This window comes from Sinohyriopsis cumingii, chromosome 2 (assembly GCF_028554795.1).
Source record: "Sinohyriopsis cumingii isolate HCF-2022 chromosome 2, ASM2855479v2, whole genome shotgun sequence".
In the NCBI taxonomy this organism is placed as follows: Eukaryota; Metazoa; Mollusca; class Bivalvia; order Unionida; family Unionidae; genus Sinohyriopsis; species Sinohyriopsis cumingii.
The window spans coordinates 107,586,643-107,612,204 of NC_142962.1; the positions used below are offsets into that span (position 1 = coordinate 107,586,643).

Here is a 25,562-nt window from a genome sequence, read left to right on the forward strand (position 1 = left end):
GTTAATCTAGTTGGGGTGTTAATTGAGTAAAGTTGTAAGTTTCAAAGTTACTTATCCATTTTTATGGTGGAGTTTTCATGTAGTCAATGTTAAAATCACCTAATACATGTATGATAGTTTCTACATTTTCCTTTAGTAATGCTTTTTGAATTTACACCTCAAATCTATCAATCCAATCAGCTGTGGAACTAGGTGGCCTGTAAACTGAACATAAGAGCATTGGCTTTGATTGGGCAATGGTTACTTCAATCCAGATACTCTCTACCCCAATAGTCTCTAGATCAACATGACTGTTATAACTAATGGAACTGTCTACATAGAGAAGAATACCCCACCCCCCATGGATTCCCTATCTTTTCTTTTCAGAGATGAACCCATGTATTTGGAAAGCCAAATCATCAATATCATCAGAAAGAAAGGTTTCACATAAACCTAGAATATTGACTGATCAAGTTTGCTGTAATATTAACTTTATTTCATTCAGTTTAGGGAGGATGTGTTGAATGTTTAGGTTGATTACTTGCAGACATCTTTTGAGGAGGCCAAAGACATGACAATATTGATCAGAGGATTGATTTTCAGATAAGGTATTATGCAATGTATTGTTTTTAGACTTGACAGATTTCTTTTCATCACCTTGATTGTTTATATAAACACATGAAGAAGATAACATACAAGATCCATCTGTTGTATTATGACCACATGTAGTAGAGCTGGATACATGAGAATGTTCAATATGAGACTGATTTACATACCTACAAGATACATCTGTTGTACCATGACCACATGTTGTGGACACATGAGAATGTTCAATATGAGACTGATTTACATACATACAAGAAGACATTGATATATTAGACACTTCAGGAGCCTCAGAGGGAGAAGTAACATGAACAGTATCATATAGTTGTTTACATGTTAACAAGTTGCACTTTGTACACAAATCGGAGGCCTGCACATAATTGCCTTCTACCTATTGGTATGTGCACAACTTTTGCTTATGTCTGAGTTCGTTACAAAGATGGCAATGAATCTGTTTTCCATGCAGACATCGCTGTGTTACATGACCATGCTCTCCACAATACAAGCAGTTTTCTGACTCGTGCCTAACCCCTTTTATAAGTCTTATGTACTGGTCTATATTCTTAAGGAGCAAGGCAGTACCTCTGTTGGACAATTGGATTCGGTCTCGCTGGTATAATTGTTGATTCACTTGATTGTCTTTGAAGAAGTTCCTGTATTGCAGAACAATGTTCAGGACATTGATTTTCTCCATGGAAATTCATAGTCTACTGGATTTTTGTCAGGCTGATTTGCTTCAGTTTAAGTAAACATACCTGACCTTCTTTACAGTTTGGAGCAATTGTCCATTAAGATGACAGAATTGTCAGAAAATGGTTATTACAACACAAGTAAAGTGAGGAGATATATAACATTTGTATCAATTGTTCATTCCTATTTTAATATGTCTACAGAATCAATCTTCTAGTGGTGTTGAGTTATAATTTGTTAGGATTTATTTATTTAAATTATTCATTAGATTTACAAAGTATTCATTGACTTTTGGACTGAACCATTATTTTGTGATTACTGTGAATTCATTCAAGGACATTTTGGATTATATCACTGTGATACTGCTGGCACATCAGCTCATTCACAGCTATTGGTAAATCAGCACATTCAAGACCTGGCATTCATATGGAACACTCTATACTTTTGAACTTGTGATAAAACTGTAAGGATCCTTTGTGATTTAGTTTTTAATACTGTAAGTTGCTTTTAAACTGTTCACTCTTCATTCTAGGGAAGTAATTGTTTGGACTGCTCTGGTGGCCTAAGTGGTTAAAGCAATAAACTGCCACACTGCCAGACATCATAGCAATATGACTAAGAGGTATGTTAAAAATCTAAATCACACACACACACATAGTAAATTATTTGTTGAAATTTACTAAATGGTTGGTTTCACGTTTTTATGTTACTTAGTTTAAGACCATAGAGTTGTAACAATACCAAAATATATTATCAACGATATGTATGTCAAATATATCAGCATTAAACCGTGTACCAAAAATTTGACCTCAAAACTAAGTATGTATGCAGTTTGAGACACAGGCTCTAAGAATTAATGACAAAACCTGACCTCAAAACTAAGTATGTATGCAGTTTGAGACACAGGCTCTAAGAATTAATGACAAAACCTGACCACAAAACTTAAGTATTTATGCAGTTCATGTGCTCTACAAATACACGTATAATGGAAAGGGACAGAAATTTCGTTAAGTGAGTATACAATTTTGTGATTCATGCTGGACATGTCAGTAATTGTTGCATTATCACTTTGGGTCCAAATTTGATTTGCCTCCATGAAAATCCTTCTTGCGTTTTGAGCAACTATGAAGACAGACTAGAACAATTCAAACACACACCTGTTCTGTAAACTGGTCCTTACAGGCCATACGAACACGTTCAGGAGTAGCTGGACTGTCAAGTCGAAAGTTGTCTTCATATCCTGCATCTGCCCTAGCAGCTAAAATGGCATCCTTGACAGCAAAAAAGACAGATGCAGCCAGGAAGAGAGGAGGTTCACCAACAGCCTTGATAAAAAAAAATGTTTTATTTTTTTTAATTATTATTATGTCTAAAAGCATATTTAATACACATCCAATAAAGAAAAAGTATGCAATGCACACAGGTCTAAATGACATTTTTACATAATAATAATTTGTAACATTGTTGTTATTATTATTATTATTATTATTATTATTATTATTTCCTAAATACGGATTCAAACTTATCTCTCAGAGCAAGTCACAGTATTGTCAAAATAATGTATAATAAAAATGTTATGATCACATTTCTTGCTGTATCCATAGTGAACTCAACCTACTCAGATCAGACCATAACATACTCAGTCCACATAACGTACTTGGACCATTATATATTTGGCATTTTGGTCCATGATTTATATAATATTATGTGGATGTAATATTCTTTGTTCAATGGTCAATTCATTATTTAAATCTTGGTACATTCAGTTCAATGGTCATCTATTTTGCAATGGAAATATAGGGATAAAATTCATAACTGCAGATTAATTAGGTTATAGACCATACAGTAATCAACATTTTAAAACCGTCCTTTTCCTGAGTGACGATAATTGTTAATCGAATTGAAGGTACCATGTGTCTACTCTGCTACTCGTGATTGTAAACATGTGTTGACACTTGTGAATGTGATTAAAGCTGCACTTCAGCTCTGTATATACCAAAACTCTGTACCAATAGTAAATATTTTCCAGTATTCTAAGTTTAAAATATCTGTCACTGTAAGGCTCTTTTGTTAATTAAGTTCATTAGATTTTATTTTTAAAAAGATAAGCACAGAGAAATTGCAAACTTTTCTAATTTTTATGTATTTATGTTTTTAGAATTTATTTTTTATTTTTTCCAATCTTAGACAAGTCTTATCCCTTTATCAATACTAGTTTATTATCAGCAGCAAGTACTTTATGTATTCTTTTCTTTAGAGTACCTGTACAAGTCCATATGATGAACAAATTTTGTTCGGAAATTTTTTGATGACATGTAAAGTGCTGATGATTGAATGGAACTGGTTAAGATATATTAGAACATCAAGTAAAATTTTATTTAATCTGAGTAAATGAGCCTACATGAGCACATTAATAAATACTTTAATTAACTCTAAGAGTAAACAGCTGACAAGAAAAATCACAACATGCAATGTTTTAACTTTTTATTTCAGTGATCAATAATAATAAATTGTTTTCTATTTATTGTTCAACAATCAATGTTAAGAAATCATACAAGATCAAAGGTTACACTGAATTTGTTCTGGGCCAACTCCATAATGGGCCAAGTACGTTATGGGGAGATTTCTTAAATGAAATTTGTATGGGCCGAGTCCATCATGGGTTGAGTGAGTTACGGGTAGAGATCTGCAGTAACCTCTAGTCATGACAGATTTTACTGTAATTCTTTTATAGATCTAATGAAAATTGTTAGCAGGGTTCAATCTAAATTGATGTTACTGTAATGCCTGTATAGATTTGATGAGAACTGTTGCCCAGGTTTAGTCATAGATTTTACTGTAATTTTTATATAGATATGATGAGAATTTTTGCCAGCGTTCAATCTAAATAAGCTTTACTGCAGTGCCTTTATAGATCTGATAAGAAGATTTAACTGCCAGGGTTCAATCTAGAAAGACTTCACCATAATGTCAGTATATTTAATGAGAAGACTGAACTGTTGCACATATTCATTCACTCTAGACAGACGTCACTCACATCGCTATAAAGGTTTGAGTATAAGTTTGAGCTGTTTCCTGGGTTCAATCTGGATAGATTTCATTGCAATGCCTGATCAGATGAATAAGCTGTTGCCAGGATTCAATCTAGGTTAGAGTTAGAATCAAAATGCTCTGATGGGTCAGTGCTAGAATCAAAATACTCAAATGGGGTAGGGCTAGAATCAAATTACTCAAATGGGGTAGGGCTAGAATCAAATTACTCAAATGGGTCAGACTAGAATCAAAATACTCAAATGGGGTAGAGCTAGATTCAAAATACTCAAATGGGGTAGGGCTAGAATCAAATTACTTAAATGTGGTAGGACTAGAATCAAATTACTCATATAGGTCAGGGCTAGAATCAAATTACTCAAATGAGGTAGGGCTAGGTTGAAAATACTCAAATGGGGTAGGGCTGGAATCAAAATACTCAAATGGGTCAGTGCTTAGAACCAAAATACTCAAATGGGGTAGGGCTAGAATCAAATTACTCAAATGGGGAAGGGCTAAAATCAAATTACTCAAATGAGACAGGGCTAGAATCAAATTAATCAAATAGGTCAGGGCCAGAATCTAATTACTCAAATGAGGTAGGGCTAGATTCAAAATACTAAAATGGGGTAAGGCTAGAATCAAATTACTAAAATGGGTAGGGCTAGAATCAAATTACTCAAATGAGTCAGGGCTGGACTCAAATTACTCAATAGGGTCAGGGCTAGAATCAAATTACTCAAATGGGGTAGGGCTATTATCAAATTACTCAAATGGGGTAGGAATAGAACCAAAATACTCAAATGGGGTATGGATAGAATCAAAATACTCAAATGGGTCAGGGCTAGAATCAAATTACTCAAATGGGGTAGGCCTAGATTCAAAATACTCAAATGGGGTAGGGCTAGAATCTAATTACTCAAATGGGTCAGGGCTAGAATCAAATGACTCAAATATGGTAGGGCTAGATTCAAAATACTCAAATGGGGTCAGGATATAATCAAAATTCTCAAAGGTGTCAGGACTAGAATCAAATTACTCAAATGGGTCAGGGTTAGAATCAAATTACTCAAAGGAGCAGGGCTAGATTCAAAATACTCAAATGTGGTCAGGATAGAATTAAATTACTCAGATGGGTCGGGGCTAGAATCAAACAATTTAGTTGGGTGGGTGCTAAAAAACAAATTACATAATCAATTTTAAAATTCACCTTTTACCTATGTTTAAAAAAGTGATGCTGGTCCAATGTTGACTAAAGTATTTTTTGTACAGTACTGGTATAACAACTGACAAAATCATCAAATAAGACTGTGATATTTGATGTATTACTCCAACAGTACATTTCTGATATTTGCTTAATTTACTAATTCCAAGTTTGAAATATCAATATATAATACTCAACAACTGCTTCTACAAATTATTTCACAAATTCTGTATATATTCACTGGAACTCTATAGTTAGGCATCCAGAATTCTCAAACTCTTATTTTATTTAAAACTGCTTTTATAACTTGATTAGGATTAATCTATCTAGAAATCAAAAATTATTTGTAGCAGTAGTAGTAATAGCACCATTATTATTGTTGTTGTTATAGTTATCACTATTAAGTTAAATAACTTATTTAGCATGTAAGAATGTGACAGAAATATCAATGATCAAATTTCCACTGAATGTCTCTGACTGGATGAAATAATGCATGTGTTATTTACTTATTTTAGTTTATTATGACTCTTAAAATAAATAATAGAAAAGACTGACACCCAATAAGTTTTGTAAAATTCAACAAATAATTTATTTCCGTAGAATACAAGTTGAAATTGAAAAAGAATTTACAGTATTGTGAATTAATGCAAATAATCATAGAATTGCATACACAAGTCCTAATCATTAAAGTTGTGAAGAAACTTTAGTGGAAATAAAATTAAATCAAATGCTGAAAATGTTGATGTGTCTGTGGTGACCCATGTAGTGGTTATGTGCCAACAGTTTTTAGTTGGATCACAATAAGATAATCCAAGATGATATCCTTACTTGAAATTTTACTATAAATTCAATTCTATATATCCAAGAATTTTATATTTTGATGACCATTGTTTGTATTTTCAGTGAATAAATAATTGGAATAAATAAAATTTCAGCCCAAATGAATTGCTGTACACAGCAATAATACAATTAATTTCAATCAGATCTTAAAGCATGAATGAATAAGTTCCAGAAAAACAAGATTATATTGTCCTCTACCATATCTCAAGTCACAATTAACATTTTCTATTAAACAAACTGTTACCTAATTTTAAATAACCTTTTAAAAGGTTCCTAACGTTAACAAAATAAAATTTTAGTTATAGTTAGAATATAAAATGTGGTAAACAATATCCTTCACTCAGGCAAAAATAATATTATAATAGTTAAAACATACTTGGGGAAACTATTTAGCTTTGTATTAATTGTTGACAGAATTAAAAAATTTCAATGATTCAGGTCAAGTAGAAAATGAACTTAATTTGGACAAGGTCAAGTCCAAAACACAATTATTCATAGCATTTAATAAAATATTTTTTTTTATAAAAAGTAACAAACAAACAAAGTAAATTAATTATACATAACAAGTTTCATCACTTTTGCATATTGTTATGCATATCTGTATTAAGTATATTTAAGTATATTATTTTTATAATAACAGCTTATGTAAGGGTCATTTAGTTAATGCCATTTTTAATGCTAATATTCTAACATCATAGTTTGCACTTTTAGAGACAAGTCATGTAAAGTGTGAAGGTGGATTTCATTCACAAGTTTCAAGGCTACGTTGTACTAACAAGTGCAAGAAACATGATGTGATCCAACAATGACACTAGAATGGAAGTCATGTTTTTCCTAAGAAAGGCCAAGTTGATAGAGTTTCTGATTGGTTAGAGTAAGCTATGTGACTTTATTTAAAGTTTGAGATTATGAAGGTGTGTGTTAGCTTTGAATGTAAGTGGATATATTAATTTACTTAATCTTAAATCATTCACTGGATTATTGTTCTATAGCATTTACCTAAAAGACATTTGGACTAATAGCTGTACAGAATAACTGGGAATTCATTTAAAGACATTTGAATTAATTACTGTATTGGAAATTCGTTAATTCATTTAAAGACACTTGGATTAAAAGCTATACTGGAATTACCATGAATCGATTTAAAGACTTTTGGATTTAAAACAAAGTGATTATTTTGTACTGTTGGTACATCAGTTCAACACAGACATCATTCAGAATACCTTTGGAACAGATTCACTTCACTTGGAACTGTTGGAATTTATGTCACTTTTAGGATTTTTAGGAATTCATTAACCGCTAAGTATTTATAATTCTTTCAATTTGTGTTTCAGGAAAATAAATTAATATTTTAAATTGTAGAAAACTTATTGGCTATCGCTCTTTCTTTTAGGTCATTTAAGACCATAGAGTTGTCACAATATAATACTCTGAGGCCTATATATGTAAGAATGCCTGACCAATGAACGTACAGCTTCCGTAAATATGATAAGTATATAAATAAACAAAAACTACATGTAATCAAAAAAATCTTGAATAATCTTACAAATATATTTCATGCTATATCTCAAGTCATATGACCCATGTGTGTGTGTGTATGCTTTGAACCTTGGAGGAGTAAACAGCTTTTTTATTGACACTGCCTTTCAGAAGCGAGACATTAAACTCTACAGGAATGTCGCCAAATCCTGGGATCTTGTATGTCCCAGGGCCACGGGTAAACAGATATCCAGTTGGAGACATCTTCTGCTGTTCCATCATCATTAAACCATAGCCCTGCAGAAATGGTAAAGTGCAAAATTTGTCACGTTTAAACCAAACTAAAATCAAATAATTTAAGTTTTAAAAACCATGCAAATGTTTAAGTAAATAGTAAAAAGATGACATAAGGTTAATAATGTTAAATGACCTGCTGGTTCAGAACTCATGGAGATCTTTCTTAATTTACAAGGATTAACCTGATTTATGGTAACAGTATTGCTAGTAAGTGGGCAATACACATTTATGAACAATACACTAGCATCAGTGAATATATCAATGCTTGTATATTATTTTTAGAATATGAATGTTTTATATTTTTTAAATAAATGGTTTTCTGAAAGCGCTATATTTGTCAATATTGTACACAACATACCTGTATAAATCCTCCTTCAATCTGACCAATATCAATGGCAGGATTCAAACTAACACCAACATCCATAACAATGTCTGTCCTCAATACCTGTAACACATTATTGTTTATTACACTAGTTAAAGCAATACTTGCATTGTACTGAAACTACTGGCATTAAATACAAAGTTATACTACACATAATCTTTTACATGAATACAATATATTCACTTTTGCTACATACAAGCTATATGTAACTTGTTTCAAAATGAAATAATGTCATGCATGCACATGGTTTCTATGACAAGTTTTGTTCTAAAGCTTAAAATGCAAGTCATGGTAACCTGAATTTAAAAAAAAATTGTAGTTGTGCTGGCAAAAGCAAGCACAGACTCACTCCTTAGCCAAACAGTCTACTCTAATAAAAATAGAGCTATCAAAGTCATTTGGACTGGTACCTGGACTTCGGCTCTCAATACCTAAACATGAATACATTTTTAATAAGGCAGCATATGGAGCTCTTCTATTTAAATGTACATCATGGTACCCAGCAAAGGCAGTTTTAAAAATATATATCAGGGTACTCTCGGAGAGTTTATATGCAATCAGATTAAAATGATTAGTTCCAGTTCTTTGCACATGAGTGTAGTCCCAGTCTATTTTTAGAGCATTATATGAATTTACCTTCACTTCTAACAGGGGTTCTGAAAGAATGCAGTGTCTTACCTGTCTCCAATATATTAATTTACTTTCACTTCTAACAGGGGTTCTGAAAGAATGCAGTGTCTTACCTGTCTCCAATATACGAATTTACTTTCACTTCTAACAGGGGTTCTGAAAGAATGCAGTGTCTCATCTGCCTCCATTATAAGAATTTACCTTCACATGCAGCAAAGAGTTTGCAGAATGATGGATCTCACTTGCAAACTTGTTATGATGTCTTTACTGTATATGAATTCACCTTCAATTCCAACAAAGGTTCTGCAGGAAACAATATCTTGCCAACAAATCATGCTATATCATACCATCCCTGTGTATGAATTTTAAGAAAATTAACAACAACCTTTAACTATAAGTAATCTCAATGCTGATGTTGTCACTGCTGTTGCCATAGCAACCTGAAAAGTGATACTTATGTCAGAACATCTGCTAATGCAGCTTTGACAAAATGAGGCATAGGAAAGTGCAGATATTTGTTGTCAGACAGAGACCAATGAAAAGAAATGAAGAACAAATAGGAAACATATGCATGCCCCTTATACCTAGATTGATGTCATCAGAACCTATTGATAAAAGAATTCACTCTTTATGAAGATGGCAATGACATAAAAACACAATGTCAGCCTGGAGGACACAATGTGTAGACTGTAAAAATGGCAATGACATAAAAACACAATGTCAGCCTGGAGGACACAATGTGTAGACTGTAAAAATGGCAATGACATAAAAACACAATGTCAGCCTGGAGGACACAATGTGTAGACTGTAAAAATGGCAATGACATAAAAATACAATGTCAGCCTGGAGGACACAATGTGTAGACTGTAAAAATGGCAATGACATAAAAACACAATGTCAGCCTGGAGGACACAATGTGTAGACTGTAAAAATGGCAATGACATAAAAACACAATGTCAGCCTGGAGGACACAATGTGTAGACTGTAAAAATGGCAATGACATAAAAACACAATGTCAGCCTGGAGGACACAATGTGTAGACTGTAAAAATGGCAATGACATAAAAACACAATGTCAGCATGGAGGACACAATGTGTAGACTGTAAAAATGGCAATGACATAAAAACACAATGTCAGCATGGAGGACACAATGCGTAGACTGTAAAAATGGTAATGACATAAAAACACAATGTCAGCCTGGAGGACACAATACGTAGACTGTAAAAATGGTAATGACATAAAAATACAATGTCAGCCTGGAGCACACAGTATGTGTAGACTGTAAAAATGGCAATGACATAAAAACACAATGTCAGCCTGGAGGACACAATACGTAGACTGTAAAAATGGCAATGACATAAAAACACAATGTCAGCATGGAGGACACAATGTGTAGACTGTAAAAATGGCAATGACATAAAAATACAATGTCAGCATGGAGGACACAATGTGTAGACTGTAAAAATGGTAATGACATAAAAATACAATGTCAGCCTGGAGCACACAGTATGTGTAGACTGTAAAAATTGTAATGACATAAAAACACAATGTCAGCCTGGAGGACACAATGTGTAGACTGTAAAAATGGTAATGACATAAAAATACAATGTCAGCCTGGAGCACACAGTATGTGTAGACTGTAAAAATTGTAATGACATAAAAACACAATATCAGCCTGGAGGACACAATGCGTAGACTGTAAAAATTGTAATAACATAAAAACACAATCTCAGCCTGGAGCACACAGTATGTGTAGACTGTAAAAATTGTAATGACATAAAAACACATAATATCAGCCTGGAGGACACTTCATGTGTAGATGGTAAAACTTGTAAAGACATAAAAACACAGAACATCAGCCAGGAGCACACATTATGTGCAGATGGTAAAACTTGTAAAGACATAAAACACATAACATCAGACTGGAGACACAGTATGTGTAGATGGTAAGAATGGTAAAGGCATAACTACACAGAACATCAGCCTGGAGGACACTTTATGTGTAGACTGTAAAAATTGTAATGATATAAAAACACAGAATGTCAGCTTGGAGATAACAGTATGTGTAGATGGTAAAAATGGCATAAAACACATAACATCAGCCTGGAGACACAGTATGTGTAAATGGTAAAAATTGTAATGATATAAAAACACAGAATGTCAGCTTGGAAACACAGTATGTGTAGATGGTAAAAATTTTAATGGCATAAAAACACAGAATATCAGCCTGGAGACACAATATGTGTAAATGGTAAAAATTGTAATGATATAAAAACAGAGAATTCAGCTTGGAGACACAGTATGTGTAGATGGTAAAAATTGTAATGGCATAAAAACACAGAATGTCAGCTTGGAGACACAGTATGTGTAGATGGTAAAAATTGTAATGGCATAAAAACACAGAATATCAGCCTGGAGACACTTATATAATGCAAGTAGGACAAGTTAGGAATTTTCACAATGTTCAGAAGAATAATCAAACTGAGGTTACTATATAAGTTTAGAAACCTGTATATTTAATTGTTTAGTTCAAAAAAACATTTTTTCATCAAATTGTAGTTGGTGATTCCTAGATGAAAAATCTAGCAGATAAAAGCTTGCAATGAAATCTAAATGCTTATCATCTCTAATTCCTATGCAAAATTTGTAAAGATGATATTGCGTTTTAATGACAATAAATTTACGGTAAATTGTTGAATTGACTAATTGTTTTATAAATCTAACTGATTTTGTTTGGTTTAGATTAAAAACTAAAAATGATTTCCTGGAACACAGATGCACATCACCATGCCTGAAATGATCTAAATGAAAAACTTCATCAAAGTAGGATGAATGCTTTAATAATGTATGGACATGGGAGACATTGCCTATGCCTACCTGTGTTATGGTGAAACATAAAAATGTCTTGTGTCTGGAATCTACTAATGTGTCAGCCATTACCTGATGATCCCCTGTTAGACAGTCCAACTCAACTTCTGAGCATGCAGCTCCAAAAGAGAAGTAGTTGTATGGTCGACCAGTGTTTGTCGCAAAGTCATATCCTAAATCAGGAGTCCTGCAAGTACAGTGAGTTATATAACAATAACCATTTGGACTTGTGATTTGGTGATTTTATGTTGTGGATTCATGAATGTGCAATCAGTTATATAATAAAACAATATGGACTGGTGAAGACTGATAAACAAAGACGACACATTTTGTAACTCTTGATAATGGGACTGATGCAATAAAATATTGATAGGAAATATGGCACTTTATTAAAATAAGTTTTCCTTTAGCTTTAAATATAAATTCTCTAAATTTTAATTGCAAAATGAATACAAGAAAGTTTCTACTCTGTAAAAGATATAAAGCATTATACATGATTGTTATAACTTCATCATAGACATAATTCAGTGTTACAAACCAATATACTAAAGGTCGATAGTGGCTTATTTCAAGGGATACTTGATACTTACCTGTACTGTGTATGTGACTTCTATGATACTTATCCCAACAGCACCTGTTATTTCTGTCATATGTCCCTACAGTAACTGTCACTTTTGTGATGCTTATCCCAACAACACCAGTTATTTCTGTTGTATGTCCCTATAGTAACTGTCAGGACTTCTATGATGCTTATCCCAATAGTACCTGTTATTTCTGTCATGTGTCACTATAGTAACTGTCACTTTTATGATGCTTATCCCAACAGTATCTTATATTTCTGTTATATTTCCCTATAGTAACTGTCACTTTTATGATGCATATCCCAATAGTACATGTTATTTCTGTCGTATGTCCCTATAGTAACTGTCACTTTTATGATGCTTATCCCAACAGTATCTTCTATTTCTGTTTTATCTCCCTACAGTAACTGTCACTTTTATGATGCTTATCCCAATAGTACATGTTATTTCTGTCGTATGTCACTATAGTAGCTGTCACTTTTATGATGCTTATCCCAACAGTACCTGTTATTTCTGTCATATGTCCCTATAGTAAATGTCACTTTTATGATGCTTATCCCAACAGTATCTTCTATTTCTGTTATATTTCCCTATAGTAACTGTCACTTTTATTATGCTTATCCCAACAGTATCTGTTATTTCTGTTATATGTCCCAATAGTAACTCACTTTTATGATGCTTATCCCAACAGTATCTGTTATTTCTGTTATTTGTCCCTGGCATTCCATCGAGACTTATCTCTTAAAGTAGCATGAAAGTGTGGCTTGTCCCATTTGTGTCCCCTTTGGGGTAATTTCACTCATCCTTGCCTCTACCCCATGACATATTTACCCCCATGTGAGCATTGCACATTAATTTTCTCCACAAAGGTGTAAGCAGCTGACATATGTGACGCAGTCATGGTGGACAGAGTCTCATCCAGATGGAATTGCCCCCAGAGAGTTTTCAAAATAGGCAAAACCTACCCGTTCTTACTATTCTGTTTTGATTGTAGAAACAAAACTCCTGCAAAGGGATGTATTTATTTAGGCAAGGCTAAGGTAGCAATCAATAAATGTACACTGTGAGCTAATGCATAATCAATAAATATTGTCTGTATGAAGATTATTTACTGATCATATTGAGAATGAATGAATGTTTTGTGCTTTTGATCAAATTAGTGTCTACAGACAGACTTGTAATACTTATAATATTTGCAAAAAGCCCTGTACTGATTTTTCTTCACATCTTATAGCAAGACTTTTGTACTGTCCAAGAAAGAAATATATTAGCAGAGATGGGAATGTTGTATAAAAGAAATGATTGCTGTAGTTTATTATACAAAAGTAAAGTAGCCAAACTATTGATTCACAAAATATAATACCTGTCAATGCTCACACCAGGCGATAAAAACTCCCAGTTTGTGTAGTCCTTTCATGCCTACGTCCCGATTTATAATATTTCCCAATTTTTGCAGAGAACTCCTGATTATTACAATATGCTTGTTGATTTTCATATTCCAAATATTACATATATATATATATATCATATGCAATCCACAGAAGCCATATTCTGTTTTTATCACCTGTAAATACTGTTGTGTTGTGATGAAACAATTCTTCAGTAAATGGAATGTTACATTTAAACATTATTCACATAAATTCATGATTTTTTATTATCCCCACAACAATACTGAAATCAGAAAATAACCCACAACAAAAAAAGACTATAGCAATAAAATTGTGAGCAATTAGTTTCAATTCCAAGAATGATCACTGTCAATGCTGTAGCATCTCCATTCCCACAAAAAATACTTACAAGTAAAACACCTGGCATTACTATACCATATATACAAATGTTAATTACTGTAATTAAATTAAAAGAAGGAATTAAAAAAATAACATGCAGAATATGTGCCCTTAAAAACTAATTCATAATAACCATAAATATGTTATTTAATAAACAATGTTGAATGAGTTATGAGTTGACAATTAGGAAATAAGGTGGGATATAAAATAGGAATAATAATGTCACAGGCATATGCTAGAGACTGTATTTATGCACTGTTAGTTACAACCAAATAGGGTATCATTTATTTGCCAATCAATTGCTGGTGCTTACATAATATGTCGGAGGGCCAGTCCTTTTCACCAGACAATTGCAATGATAAGAAGTAAATGTTAATTAGTCACACTGGCTTTCTTGTCTGTTTACTTAAGACTATTGTCCAGTTTGGCCACAGATACCAGAATATGAAAAGAGGGTACATCCTTTGAGAATTTCATGCATACTGGACCCAAAAGATTGGTTAATATTTAGTGAAAACAGGCTTTAAAAACTGCTGTGAAAAACCTCCTGATTTTAGGTCCCAATCTCCTATTTTTTATTCAACCTGCCTACATGACTTTCGAAAAGTTGATAGGCATGATTTATGGAAGCTTGTGGTAATGGCATAAACCTTCCAAAAGAATGGAATGTCAAAAATGAAACCAATAAAATAAGAATGTTGTACCATTGAATGCATCATACAGGTTTAGTAGATAGGCTCAAAAGATGTTGTATGAATTCTCTGAAACAAGTTCAACCACACTGATAAGTTGGTGACTCTGGGAGTGACCTCAGAAAAAGAACAACATAAACTTGGGTGGAATTTTGTGGCAAATAAAGCTAAAAAGAATCTGTAGAATATTGTGCATAGACCTTCAAAAAGAAATATAATAAAACTCACCAACTGCATCTGAAGCAAGCGATCTTTCTAATGACATTAGTAGTGAAGATGATCAAGAGCAAGTTAAATGGGCCATATGTATATGAATGGCATCTAAACTCAATTTGCTTTGCATGACTTTATAATGTGAATCAAAAAAGAGACAGCACAAATATATAACAAAATGTTCAGTCACTCGCATCAGGCATAATAAGTGGATGACATTCATGAGAAAATTATATTATTGGGTATGTGCAACATTCACCTGGCAAAAATTGATGTTGCTCTCATATGCAGTGATGACTTATTTATACTTACTGAGGCTGACCTTTTTCTGAAAGATGCTTTACTCAACAATGAAGAAGGACTTCACTATATGTACTCTGAGATAGGCATAATTAATTATTTGGCAAGAGCTGAACTACAGCTTTATGTTGGCAATGGGGAGTACAGACCAGAAAATATAGCAGTGTTCCTGCCAGTTAGAGAAACACTTGTGAGTATGCATATAAGAAGATCCATGGCATTGGGATGTAACAAATGCAAAACTGCCAATCTTGAAAAAAATGATTTTTCCACACATGCAACACCTAAACAATGCAGGCATGGTGATTGAACCATGTTTCCAAACTCAGTTTGCAGACTTATCATTGGCCATGCAACCTCCGGAAAAACTACACTGCTGCTGAATATGCTTTTATGATCTGATATCAACTGTATGTGATTGCACCATTGGCTCATGATCAACAATGTTATGATGTTGTAGCAGACGTTCAACAAATGAGAAGCAAGCCAGAATCCCTCACAGCCTTATCGTCATGAGCTGCCGCCATTGCAACTTGTAGATATTATTAAACATGTCGCTGTGGATCAATTAAAACAAATGGGATCACAAGCATTTCAGTCAATTTGAGACAGAATGCAGTGATTTGTAACATGAACACCATCAAAGGCAGTTCTAATTACACTACCATCAGTAGAATCAATGCCATCCATAGTTAGTAAAATTATTAACAATGCCACTCAACAGTGAAGTTCAGATTTGATGACTGCAAATCTAGCAATGGGGAGCAATGTATAGTATTTGTACAATGGCCCAGTTGAAAGAGATATATGATCCAGCATAAGACATGGGGGCACCTGTTTTAGTGGATCAAAGCAAGAGAGATTTCCAGTATTACTCGTGTCTGGTCAAGACCCCAATCAAATAAAAATAGAATTACAACTACAGGACACATCTAAGTGTGTGACATTTATGGAAGTTGAAAAAAAATGGTACAGGCCAACAATGTTGATTACCTCGCTGATGCCCATGTGGGTTTTGTTAACAATGGCATTGGTGGAAAGGATATAGAATCCATTTTGGACAACATTGATGTAGCCACAATTATTAGTTGACTCACCTGATACAGCAATGATTACATGAGAACCACTGGTCCAACAATGATGTTTGTGAAAGATGTCATGACCTAATGACCATGCAGCCCTGACAGAGATACAAGATTTACCTTTTCATAATCCTAATTTAAACTTTAGATTTACACAATGCTGATCACAACTCACTGGTGATTCACTGAGATTTTCGAGTGCTTTTCCCTCATTTAAATCTTTGTTTTTTTCAGAGATGTTCACAAGGTTATATTTGGAGCTAAACACAAAACACACAGTCACTTTATTTCATAAAATCAACATCAACTATGTCATGTTGTAGGTGCTGCTGCTGGTAAAGTTGTATTAGAAATGTTAACATTGTAGATGCCTGTGTTATCCCCTTTACTTAATACAAAATCATGCTTGTTATTGTTTATGCTGAAAGGAACAACTTCAACATTGTCATTTCTCACACAGACCACATAAGCACACCTACCAACTGGAATTGCAGGACAGTTAGTTTACCTGGCAAATAAGTATCCAGCATGGTCTTACTGCACCAAAATATGTGTTTGTGGCATTTCAACATGTAAATTGAGATAATAGTCAAACCTAGAGCAAAATTATATTCAACACCTCAGGAGTGACTGAAGTTTCATTCTGGATCGATGGTCATCATCTGAAGAAATTCAGCTTGACTATCCAGTTGTCACTCCTCGTATCACAATCTGTGGTCTTAGATGGACCGACATCAAAACATCAACACAGGCTTTTACTTTTCCCACCATGACTTTGCACATTGTGTGTTTGTGTGTGTGTGTGTGTGTGTGTGTTTGTGATTTAGATTTTTAATGTAGCTTTAACAATTTTTCAATCATATTGCTATGATGTCTGCAGTGTGACAGTTTTTAGTAATATCTAGCACTCGGGCATCATGCCATAGACATGTAGCATCATGTCCCACCCAGTCACATTATCCTGACACCAGGCCGACCAGTCCTAACACTAACCTCTTAATACTGAGTGCCAAGTGAGGCAGCTGTTAGTACCATTTTTGCAAGTCTTTGGTATGACTCAGCCGGGGTTCGAACCTGTGACCTCCCGCATCCGAGGCTGATGTTCTAACCACTAGGCCACCGGAGCAGTCCTTTGCACATAGTACTTAATTTATTACTTTTCACTGGAACAAATGGTGTTGTTCAGACATTCCATTATCGACATGTATTGTCATGAACGCGCAACCCCTGGTAGCACTATTTTTACAGATGCTATGGTGTAATACTTTCTAACAAAACACTGCTGTTGGAGGGTGCTGGTGATCAAATGAGAGTGATTGAAAAACCTGTGGAAAATTCATAGAAATTTATGATTGAACTTGTTTATGATTGAACTTGTTACATGTCTGAATAATAATAATAATAATAATAATAATAATAAAAATAATAATAATAAAAATGTCCTATCACAAGAGAGTGAAGGTCAGTCTTAATGAAAATTTAATTGGGAAAATAAAAAACACAGACAAAAAAAAAGGGTCACACAAATGTTTTCTCTGGCAAATTGGAAATGTCCCTGTGTGGTTGACCCGAACACAGCTCACTCAGCTTAATGCAACCAAGCATAATAACACCTCAGTAACATTAAAAATTATCTAAGTCAGAGGTAACAAAATGCAAAAGACTAGTGGACCATTTCAATTCCATGTATCGAGTCTATCATTGCTGGCAATAGCAGCTCCCATGGTTTCAAAAGTGGTAGCCTTATAGACTATAGGAACTGCATTAGGAATAGCATTGAAAAAGGCAGTCAATAGATACTTAAAAAAGGAAGAGGCCTTCGAATACCAGGCATGAGTTGTCGAATACCTTCAAGGAAAGGTCTTCTATTACCTGGTCACAGAAGATCACATGTCCATTGACTAATCTTGATTTACTTGTGATGGCAAAATCCTACAAGCATTTTCATGGTGTTTTAATATGAGATAAACTTATGTCAATGGTGCCATGTAGATGTGATGCTGGTATCGTCAATCTAGATTTATCAACAGGCCCTAGCACTTGCTGGTTGCATATGTGGCAACATTACTCAACATAGTTTGTATATTGACTCGCACTGACTTGCACTGCCAGTTGAAGTTGTTAACTATTTATCCAAACATGAACAACAACCATTTTTTATTTGACTATGTTAGTACAAACATGGTTGGATGGTCCTATTGCCCCATATGCAGTCACCACATTATTGAAGTGTTGTGTGCATTGGCACACTTGCCTAAATAAGTACATGTGTGTGCAGGATATTTGTTTCAACAATCATAACACTAGTATGAAAAGCTAGGTTTTGTCATTTATGAACATCCTTTAGAGGCATTTCCATCTAGACGAGACTCTACCCCCCATGACTGGATCACGTGTGGAGGCTGCTTACATTCCAGGTGTATAAAATTAATGTGCAACACTCATATAGGGGCTAAATATGTCATGAGGATAGAGACAAGGATGGGTGAAGATAGCCCAAAGAAGACTAAAAAGGCAAAAGCCCCACTTTCATACTACTTCAGTTCTGTAACTGAATCTTCAATGATAGTTATGCCTACAGTAACCAGAGCTGACAACATGGACGACAACCAGGGATATATCCCCAAGGCCTGGGCCCATAAGGGGGCCTGTGCTAAACAACACTTTTTAATTTTATAAAAGAAAAATTTTGTTTGAACAGGAACTAGGAGAGACCTGGGTGTTTCTTACCCCTTGTCCCATGATTATGGCTCTGACAATAACTATCCCGTCTATAACACTTATCATTACTATCACTTCAACAGCCCTTTTCTCTACAGGAACTGTCACTTTTAGAATACTTATTGTCACTTCTATCATACTGATCCTCCATCGAGTATCACTCCATAGAGGAACTGTCACTTATATGATTCTTATCCCTACAGTAGGTGTAATTTATGTGATACCTATGCCTACAGTAACTGTCACTTTTATAATTTTCATCCTAATAGTGTGTTTCACTTTTATGAAACATTCTTATAGTAAATGTCAGTTATATGGTTCCTATCACTGCAACAACTGTCACTTCTATGATACTTATCTCTACAGTACCTGCCACATCTATGACTCTTATCCCTACAGCAAGTGTCACTTCTGTAATGTTTCCTCCCCATTCACTGTTATTTCTATAATACTTATCCCTACTGTAAGTGACACATCTATGATACTTTTCCCAACTGTAATGGATACATTTATCCCTGTAATGACTGTCACTTCCATAACCCCTATCCCTCCAGCATTTTTTCACATCTATGATACCTATCCCTATGGTGACTGTCTACAATTCTTGTCGTTACAATAGCTGTCACTTTTGGAAAAACTTTATCCCTACATTAACTGTCACTTCTATGACACTTATTCCTAAATTAACTGTCACTTCTGTGACACATATTCATACATCAACTGTCACTTCTATGACACTTATTCCTTCATTAACTGTCACTTCTGTGATACTACTCCCCAAAGTAATTGTAACTTCTGTAATACTTATCCATCCAGTGACTATCACTTTTATAATACATGTCCATATATAAACTGTCACTTCTATGATAATAATCCCTACAGTAATTGTCACTTAAATAATATATATCCCTCCAGCACTTCTGTATAACTATTTCTACAGTCACTTCTGTCTTACTCATCCTTTCAAGAACTGTCATATCTATGACACTTATCCCTATAACAACTCTCACTTCTATGAATTTTATCCCTGCAGAAACTGTCAGACTTATGTTATACTTCTCCCTCCAGCAAGTGTCACTTCTAAGATAACTAATCCTCATACTTTTGCATTGCATCTGCAATGCATAGATCTGACCTGTCAGTCAAATCCACAAATATTGACCAATCAGATAAGAGCATCAGATGCTATGGTAACATCCATGTTTTACACACAAACAAACCTGTGGTGAGAATACAGCTGCATTACAGACTTTCGTGATTTTTGGGATGTACAGTATTGACAAAATGGTGCTTCGATGTGCATGGGGAACGTGCAATGCAGATGAGAAATATCTGGAAAGGTTGGAAGGAGGCCATTTTATATGTTTTCCGACTCCAAAATGTGACTTGGAAAAGGTGAAACGATGGATCAAAGCATGTGGTCGACTGCACGAACAGCTTAATATCACCAGAATAAACCAACACAAGGCCATTTGCTCAAAGGTAATTCAGTTTAGATTTCACTGTGGTAAATAAGTATATGTAGTATTCTAGAAAGTAATGTTAAATAAAAAAATATCTAATACACATTTTGTAAGGCTGGTTAATGTAATTGTTGTTGTTGTCATCATTGGATAATTACATTTTTTCAGTACATCATAGGCTATACATGGCAGTCAGGTTTATCTGGTGGATGAAAAACCCGGGAAGAACCACATTGACTGAACCCGAGATCAGAACCTATGTGGACATAGGTGAGATGACTAGTAAAGGTAAGAGCCTTTGACCACTAAGGGAATCCAGGTCACCCTGCAATATTAGTACTTTAATTATAAGTATACATTTATCCCATACCAGCCCTCTTGATATTTTTATCTTGTATTGAAGGAATTATTAAGAGGTTAATACATTGGGTTATTGTCAGTGCATGTAAAATGGAGCATATATTTATGTTATGACTAGATAATGAATAAGAATAGGAATTCTTTATTTCAGACTACATTGTCCACACATCTAAACTAAAGTAGAGATATAAAATGTTTCTTTACTGATATTAATATAAAATGTCAGATTTACTTAGGGTTTTTTTGACTGACACATAATGCATTCTTTTGTAAATATACAAATCAGCACTTTATTGGAGGAAATGGACCAAATGAGAATTACCCAGACCCCTTTCAAGCTGACGGTTCACGTACTATGCCAGCAAGAAAACTTCCAGTGAAGAGAGCTTCTTCACAACAAAATAAAACCAGTCAAAATAAATGCAAATGCCTGCATTTGGAAGAAAACACAACTATGTAAGGGCCAAGTAACTCACAGAATATGTCTAGCTTTATTAATCTTTTACATATGAAATTTAACAAGTTTAATTTCAGAACAAATTCCGACATTAATCTTAAAGTAAATATGCAAAGTAGCAAGTTAATGAAAAGTGTTTCAATTATATTGCTTATATTTCACAATCAATTAAAAAATACATATATATATATATATAACCAAACATGAAAACTACTTGCTGACTAACATCATTGTGCATAAGTATTTATTTCTTACAGATTGAACAGTCCAGATATGAATTGTGAGTCAGGGGTGTCTACACAAACTGAAAACTCATGTAAGTATTTTAATCATTTATTCTGAAGATTGCAGATATGGAATTGCATAATCTCTACGTAAAATTCAGCTAAATTTTGTAACATTAAAGTCAAAAATGGAATGTCTAGTTTAATTCTTTCCACATACATATCCTTCTGTGTGTACACAATGAATTCACAAAATTCACAACCTGTAACCATTAGTTGGCCTTGAATCTGTGCATAGTAATTGTTTGTCTTCCTTAATGATACATGATCATCCTTCTGTAAATAGAAATCTGGTATATCATTGCATGCTTTTTCAATGGTCATTTTTCTAGCAGAGAAAGGGCATTTAATTTCCACAATTCCACATACTCCATTGTCACATAGTTTCCCATCAGGCAAGTCATCCCAAAATGAAAAGTCATTACTAACCACAAAGCCACACTGATGGAAATGCCTAGAAGGATACAGTTCAAGGTACTTTTCTTTAGCAGTTTTCTCGTGTCTTTTACCATATTCAAAAGCTTAAGCTTTCACTTCATTTTTTGAAAATAAACTGTTAACAAACATTTTACTGGGTTTAGATTTCCTTGATAATACTTTTCCAAAATTAGATGCTGTAAGTCTGTCTTTTCTCTCATGAAACCAGTGATCCGATAAGGCCTGATTTCTTGTCTGTACCTCAGTGTCACATGGATATATGCACTTTGTGTTCTCATTGAGTGATTTGAACTCATTTGGTAAACACACTGGAGAAGCCCTCATCACAACAGATGTATTACTGTAATCCTGAGTTATTTGTGTAGTTTCTCTCAGGTACTTTGTCTGAAATGAAGAAAAGAAATACTTTTCTTATTTTTTCAGGGATATTAGCAGTGGATATGTTAGCAGTTGCAGCTGAGAATCAGGATCTAAGGCTCAGATTGTCAAATAGTTGAAGAGAGATACAAGAGCTTCAACTTAAAGTGTCATCAAAAGATAAAGAAATTCAACATCTGAAGAAAATAATTGCCAAGAAACAAACATTGAGTGTAGCAATTGTGCAGTATAAAGAAAACACACTGCAACATTTGTTTAAATACTAAACAGGAATTGCATACATATGATTTTTAGCTTTATTGGCCTTTCTAGCTCCTATAGAGTGTCCAGTCAGATATGGACCAGGACGAAGGGATACAAGAAGCCTTAGTCAGGAAGATGGACTGTTTTTAACAATATGTAGGCTTAGGCATGGTTTTGGTTTAAAAGATTTGGCCACACAGTTTGGACTCTCAGCACAGTCAGCTAGTGTTGTGTTTGACACATGGCTCAATTTTATGTATTTAAAACTTGGCCAGCTTTCAGTTTGGCCACATAGAGATACTAAAATAAAATATATGCCATCTCAATATTGGAAATATTTTCCCACTACCATTATTGTTATAGATGGAACTGAAGTTAAAACTCAAATTGCACTTTGCCTACAGAGCTAGTTATAGAGTGATTATAAATCTGCAACAACTCTAAAGGGGTTGATAGGTTGTGATCCTAATGGTTAAGTAATGTTTGTTTCAAAATTATTTACAGGATCAATTTCAGATCAACCTATTGCAGAACAATCTGGTTTTTAAGATATGCTTAATACATTAACCCCATGAGGTTTTTGTCATTTTTGTCTGAAATTCAAGTAGGAAACACATTTTGAAAGCTTTTTTTGAATACATCCTAAAACACCAACTTCCAGGTGATCTTCCAATAACATACTGCCTAGTTGTTTAGAAACATAATTTTTCATTGGCTATTTGGCTTGCGCATGAGCAGAAGGGTAAAAGTTGGAGTTCTATTTTTTTTAATTTATTATTGCTTAATGGACCCATTATTTTTGTATCAAGACCAATCTTTATTCCTAATGCCCATCTTATCCTACTTTTTGCAAAGGTTCATCTGTCTGTTTGCAGTTCATACTAATCTGCCTTAGATCTGAGACCCAAAAGTCTAAAATCCAGACACAAAATTGGATTCCAACCACAGGCAAATTTTGGGTAGAAAAAAATCGGGTCCAAAAAATGAGGTTTTTCCTTCTGTATTTTGTAGTGAAACTAGAAATTCCAGATCATTTGGTATCATTGTAGAGCTACATCTGTCTAACTTTCTATAATACCACGAACTTTAATGTATCATACATGACCTTGACGTTACATAGCTCGGCAGTAGCCTGTTACCCCCTGACATGTAAACTCGTCACCAGGGGTTAATGTGATAAAACACCAAAATCAATACGTTATATTAAAGAAGGAGATGCCATAATGGTAAACAAAGGTTTTAACATTGCAAAATGAACATTCCACCATTTTCATCAGCAAGCAGACAAAAGACAGCTTCTGAGGAACTTTTGACAAACAAAATTGTCAAACATAGGGTACATATAGAATGTCTCATATATAAAGTTAAAATGTACAAACTTTTATCACATTGTATTCCTACATCTTTGTTTCAAAATAGGGACAGTGTGTTGTCTTCTAACACTTTTTCAAGATATATTTGTTAAGGATGAACAATGAATATACTATGATTGGATAGTACCTGATACAATAATATTGACCCGATCTGCACGTCCCCTAGATGTGTTGATAGTTTAGGAATGTTTGATGCAATTCTGCACTCTAGGGGTGTTCCCTTCAGACTAGAGAGATGAGACATGTCCTTTTCATCCACTTTTGGTACTCTAAATGTAAAAGAAATGTAATAAAATAATCGTGTTAAACAATGTTGTTTCTGTGTTTACTTCATAACAGTGCCTATTTTAGGCATCTATAATTTTTGCACATATTCTCATTGCACACCTTATTACTTGTTCTATTTGATGACATTGTATTGTACATTTGCATGAATATTTTTCTATTATGTATCAATTCATGTATGTTGCATCAGTATGATGAATAAAAACAAAGTATTAAAGCTTTATTGTTAGTTGTGTTTATTTTAATCTGAAAGTAATAAATGGTTAACTCTATGTTCCATCTACAATAAGATTTTAAACAAGTATTTTCTTTGGTAATTAATTTGTATTTTAAATTCATACTTTTTGTTTATAACTGTCTGGCAAACCACTGGTTTCCTTTTCCTACTCTCTATTGGTCTAGTAACCATGACATAGTGGCACTGGTTTTATTTTCCATCCCCTTGGCACATGCCATTGCTGAGGTATGATTGTGCAGCTCAACTGGTCAGGAACAGTGGTGAAGTTGTAGTTTGAAACCCTGTAGGGACTTAATTAAGCCTACTACATGAGAGCAATGCCCACTGACCCTGCTACAATACATTTGTCAGATATCATACACATTAATTAGTAAAATAAATATTATCAGTGCATATATCTGAAACATACTGCTTACACCACTCTGTGAAATGCCAGCGGAAGCGTTTATACAGTATTTATTAGGTTTCCAAACAACATGTGTCAAAGTTACATTGTTGATAACTGCAATTAGTAAATCTTCCCAGTGACATAAATAAAAATAAAACATGTCAGATACTGTGTTTGTTGTTTGTCTTTAGTGCTGCTGCCTGAGATTCCTGACATATGAGCTTAGTATTCTAGTATACTGTATGTCAGCATGATCATGTAAGTGAATTTACTCATC

The 25,562-nt window shown here is 34.0% G+C and overlaps 1 protein-coding gene and 1 pseudogene across 1 annotated transcript in view; one reads left to right on the top strand and one right to left on the bottom strand.

The window, feature by feature from the left end:
* Window positions 1-25,562, bottom strand: part of LOC149805584 (xanthine dehydrogenase/oxidase-like) — a 196,360-nt gene that overhangs the window by 24,978 nt on the left and 145,820 nt on the right. The window contains exons 30-33 of the mRNA XM_089950219.1: window positions 12,075-12,189; window positions 8,481-8,567; window positions 7,955-8,122; window positions 2,430-2,597 (exon numbers count right to left, since the gene is read on the bottom strand). Of these exons, the coding sequence (XP_089806345.1) occupies window positions 2,430-2,597; window positions 7,955-8,122; window positions 8,481-8,567; window positions 12,075-12,189 (538 nt within the window). The remainder of the gene's footprint in view (window positions 1-2,429; window positions 2,598-7,954; window positions 8,123-8,480; window positions 8,568-12,074; window positions 12,190-25,562) is intronic.
* LOC149805585 (uncharacterized) lies at window positions 20,663-23,549 on the top strand (annotated as a pseudogene).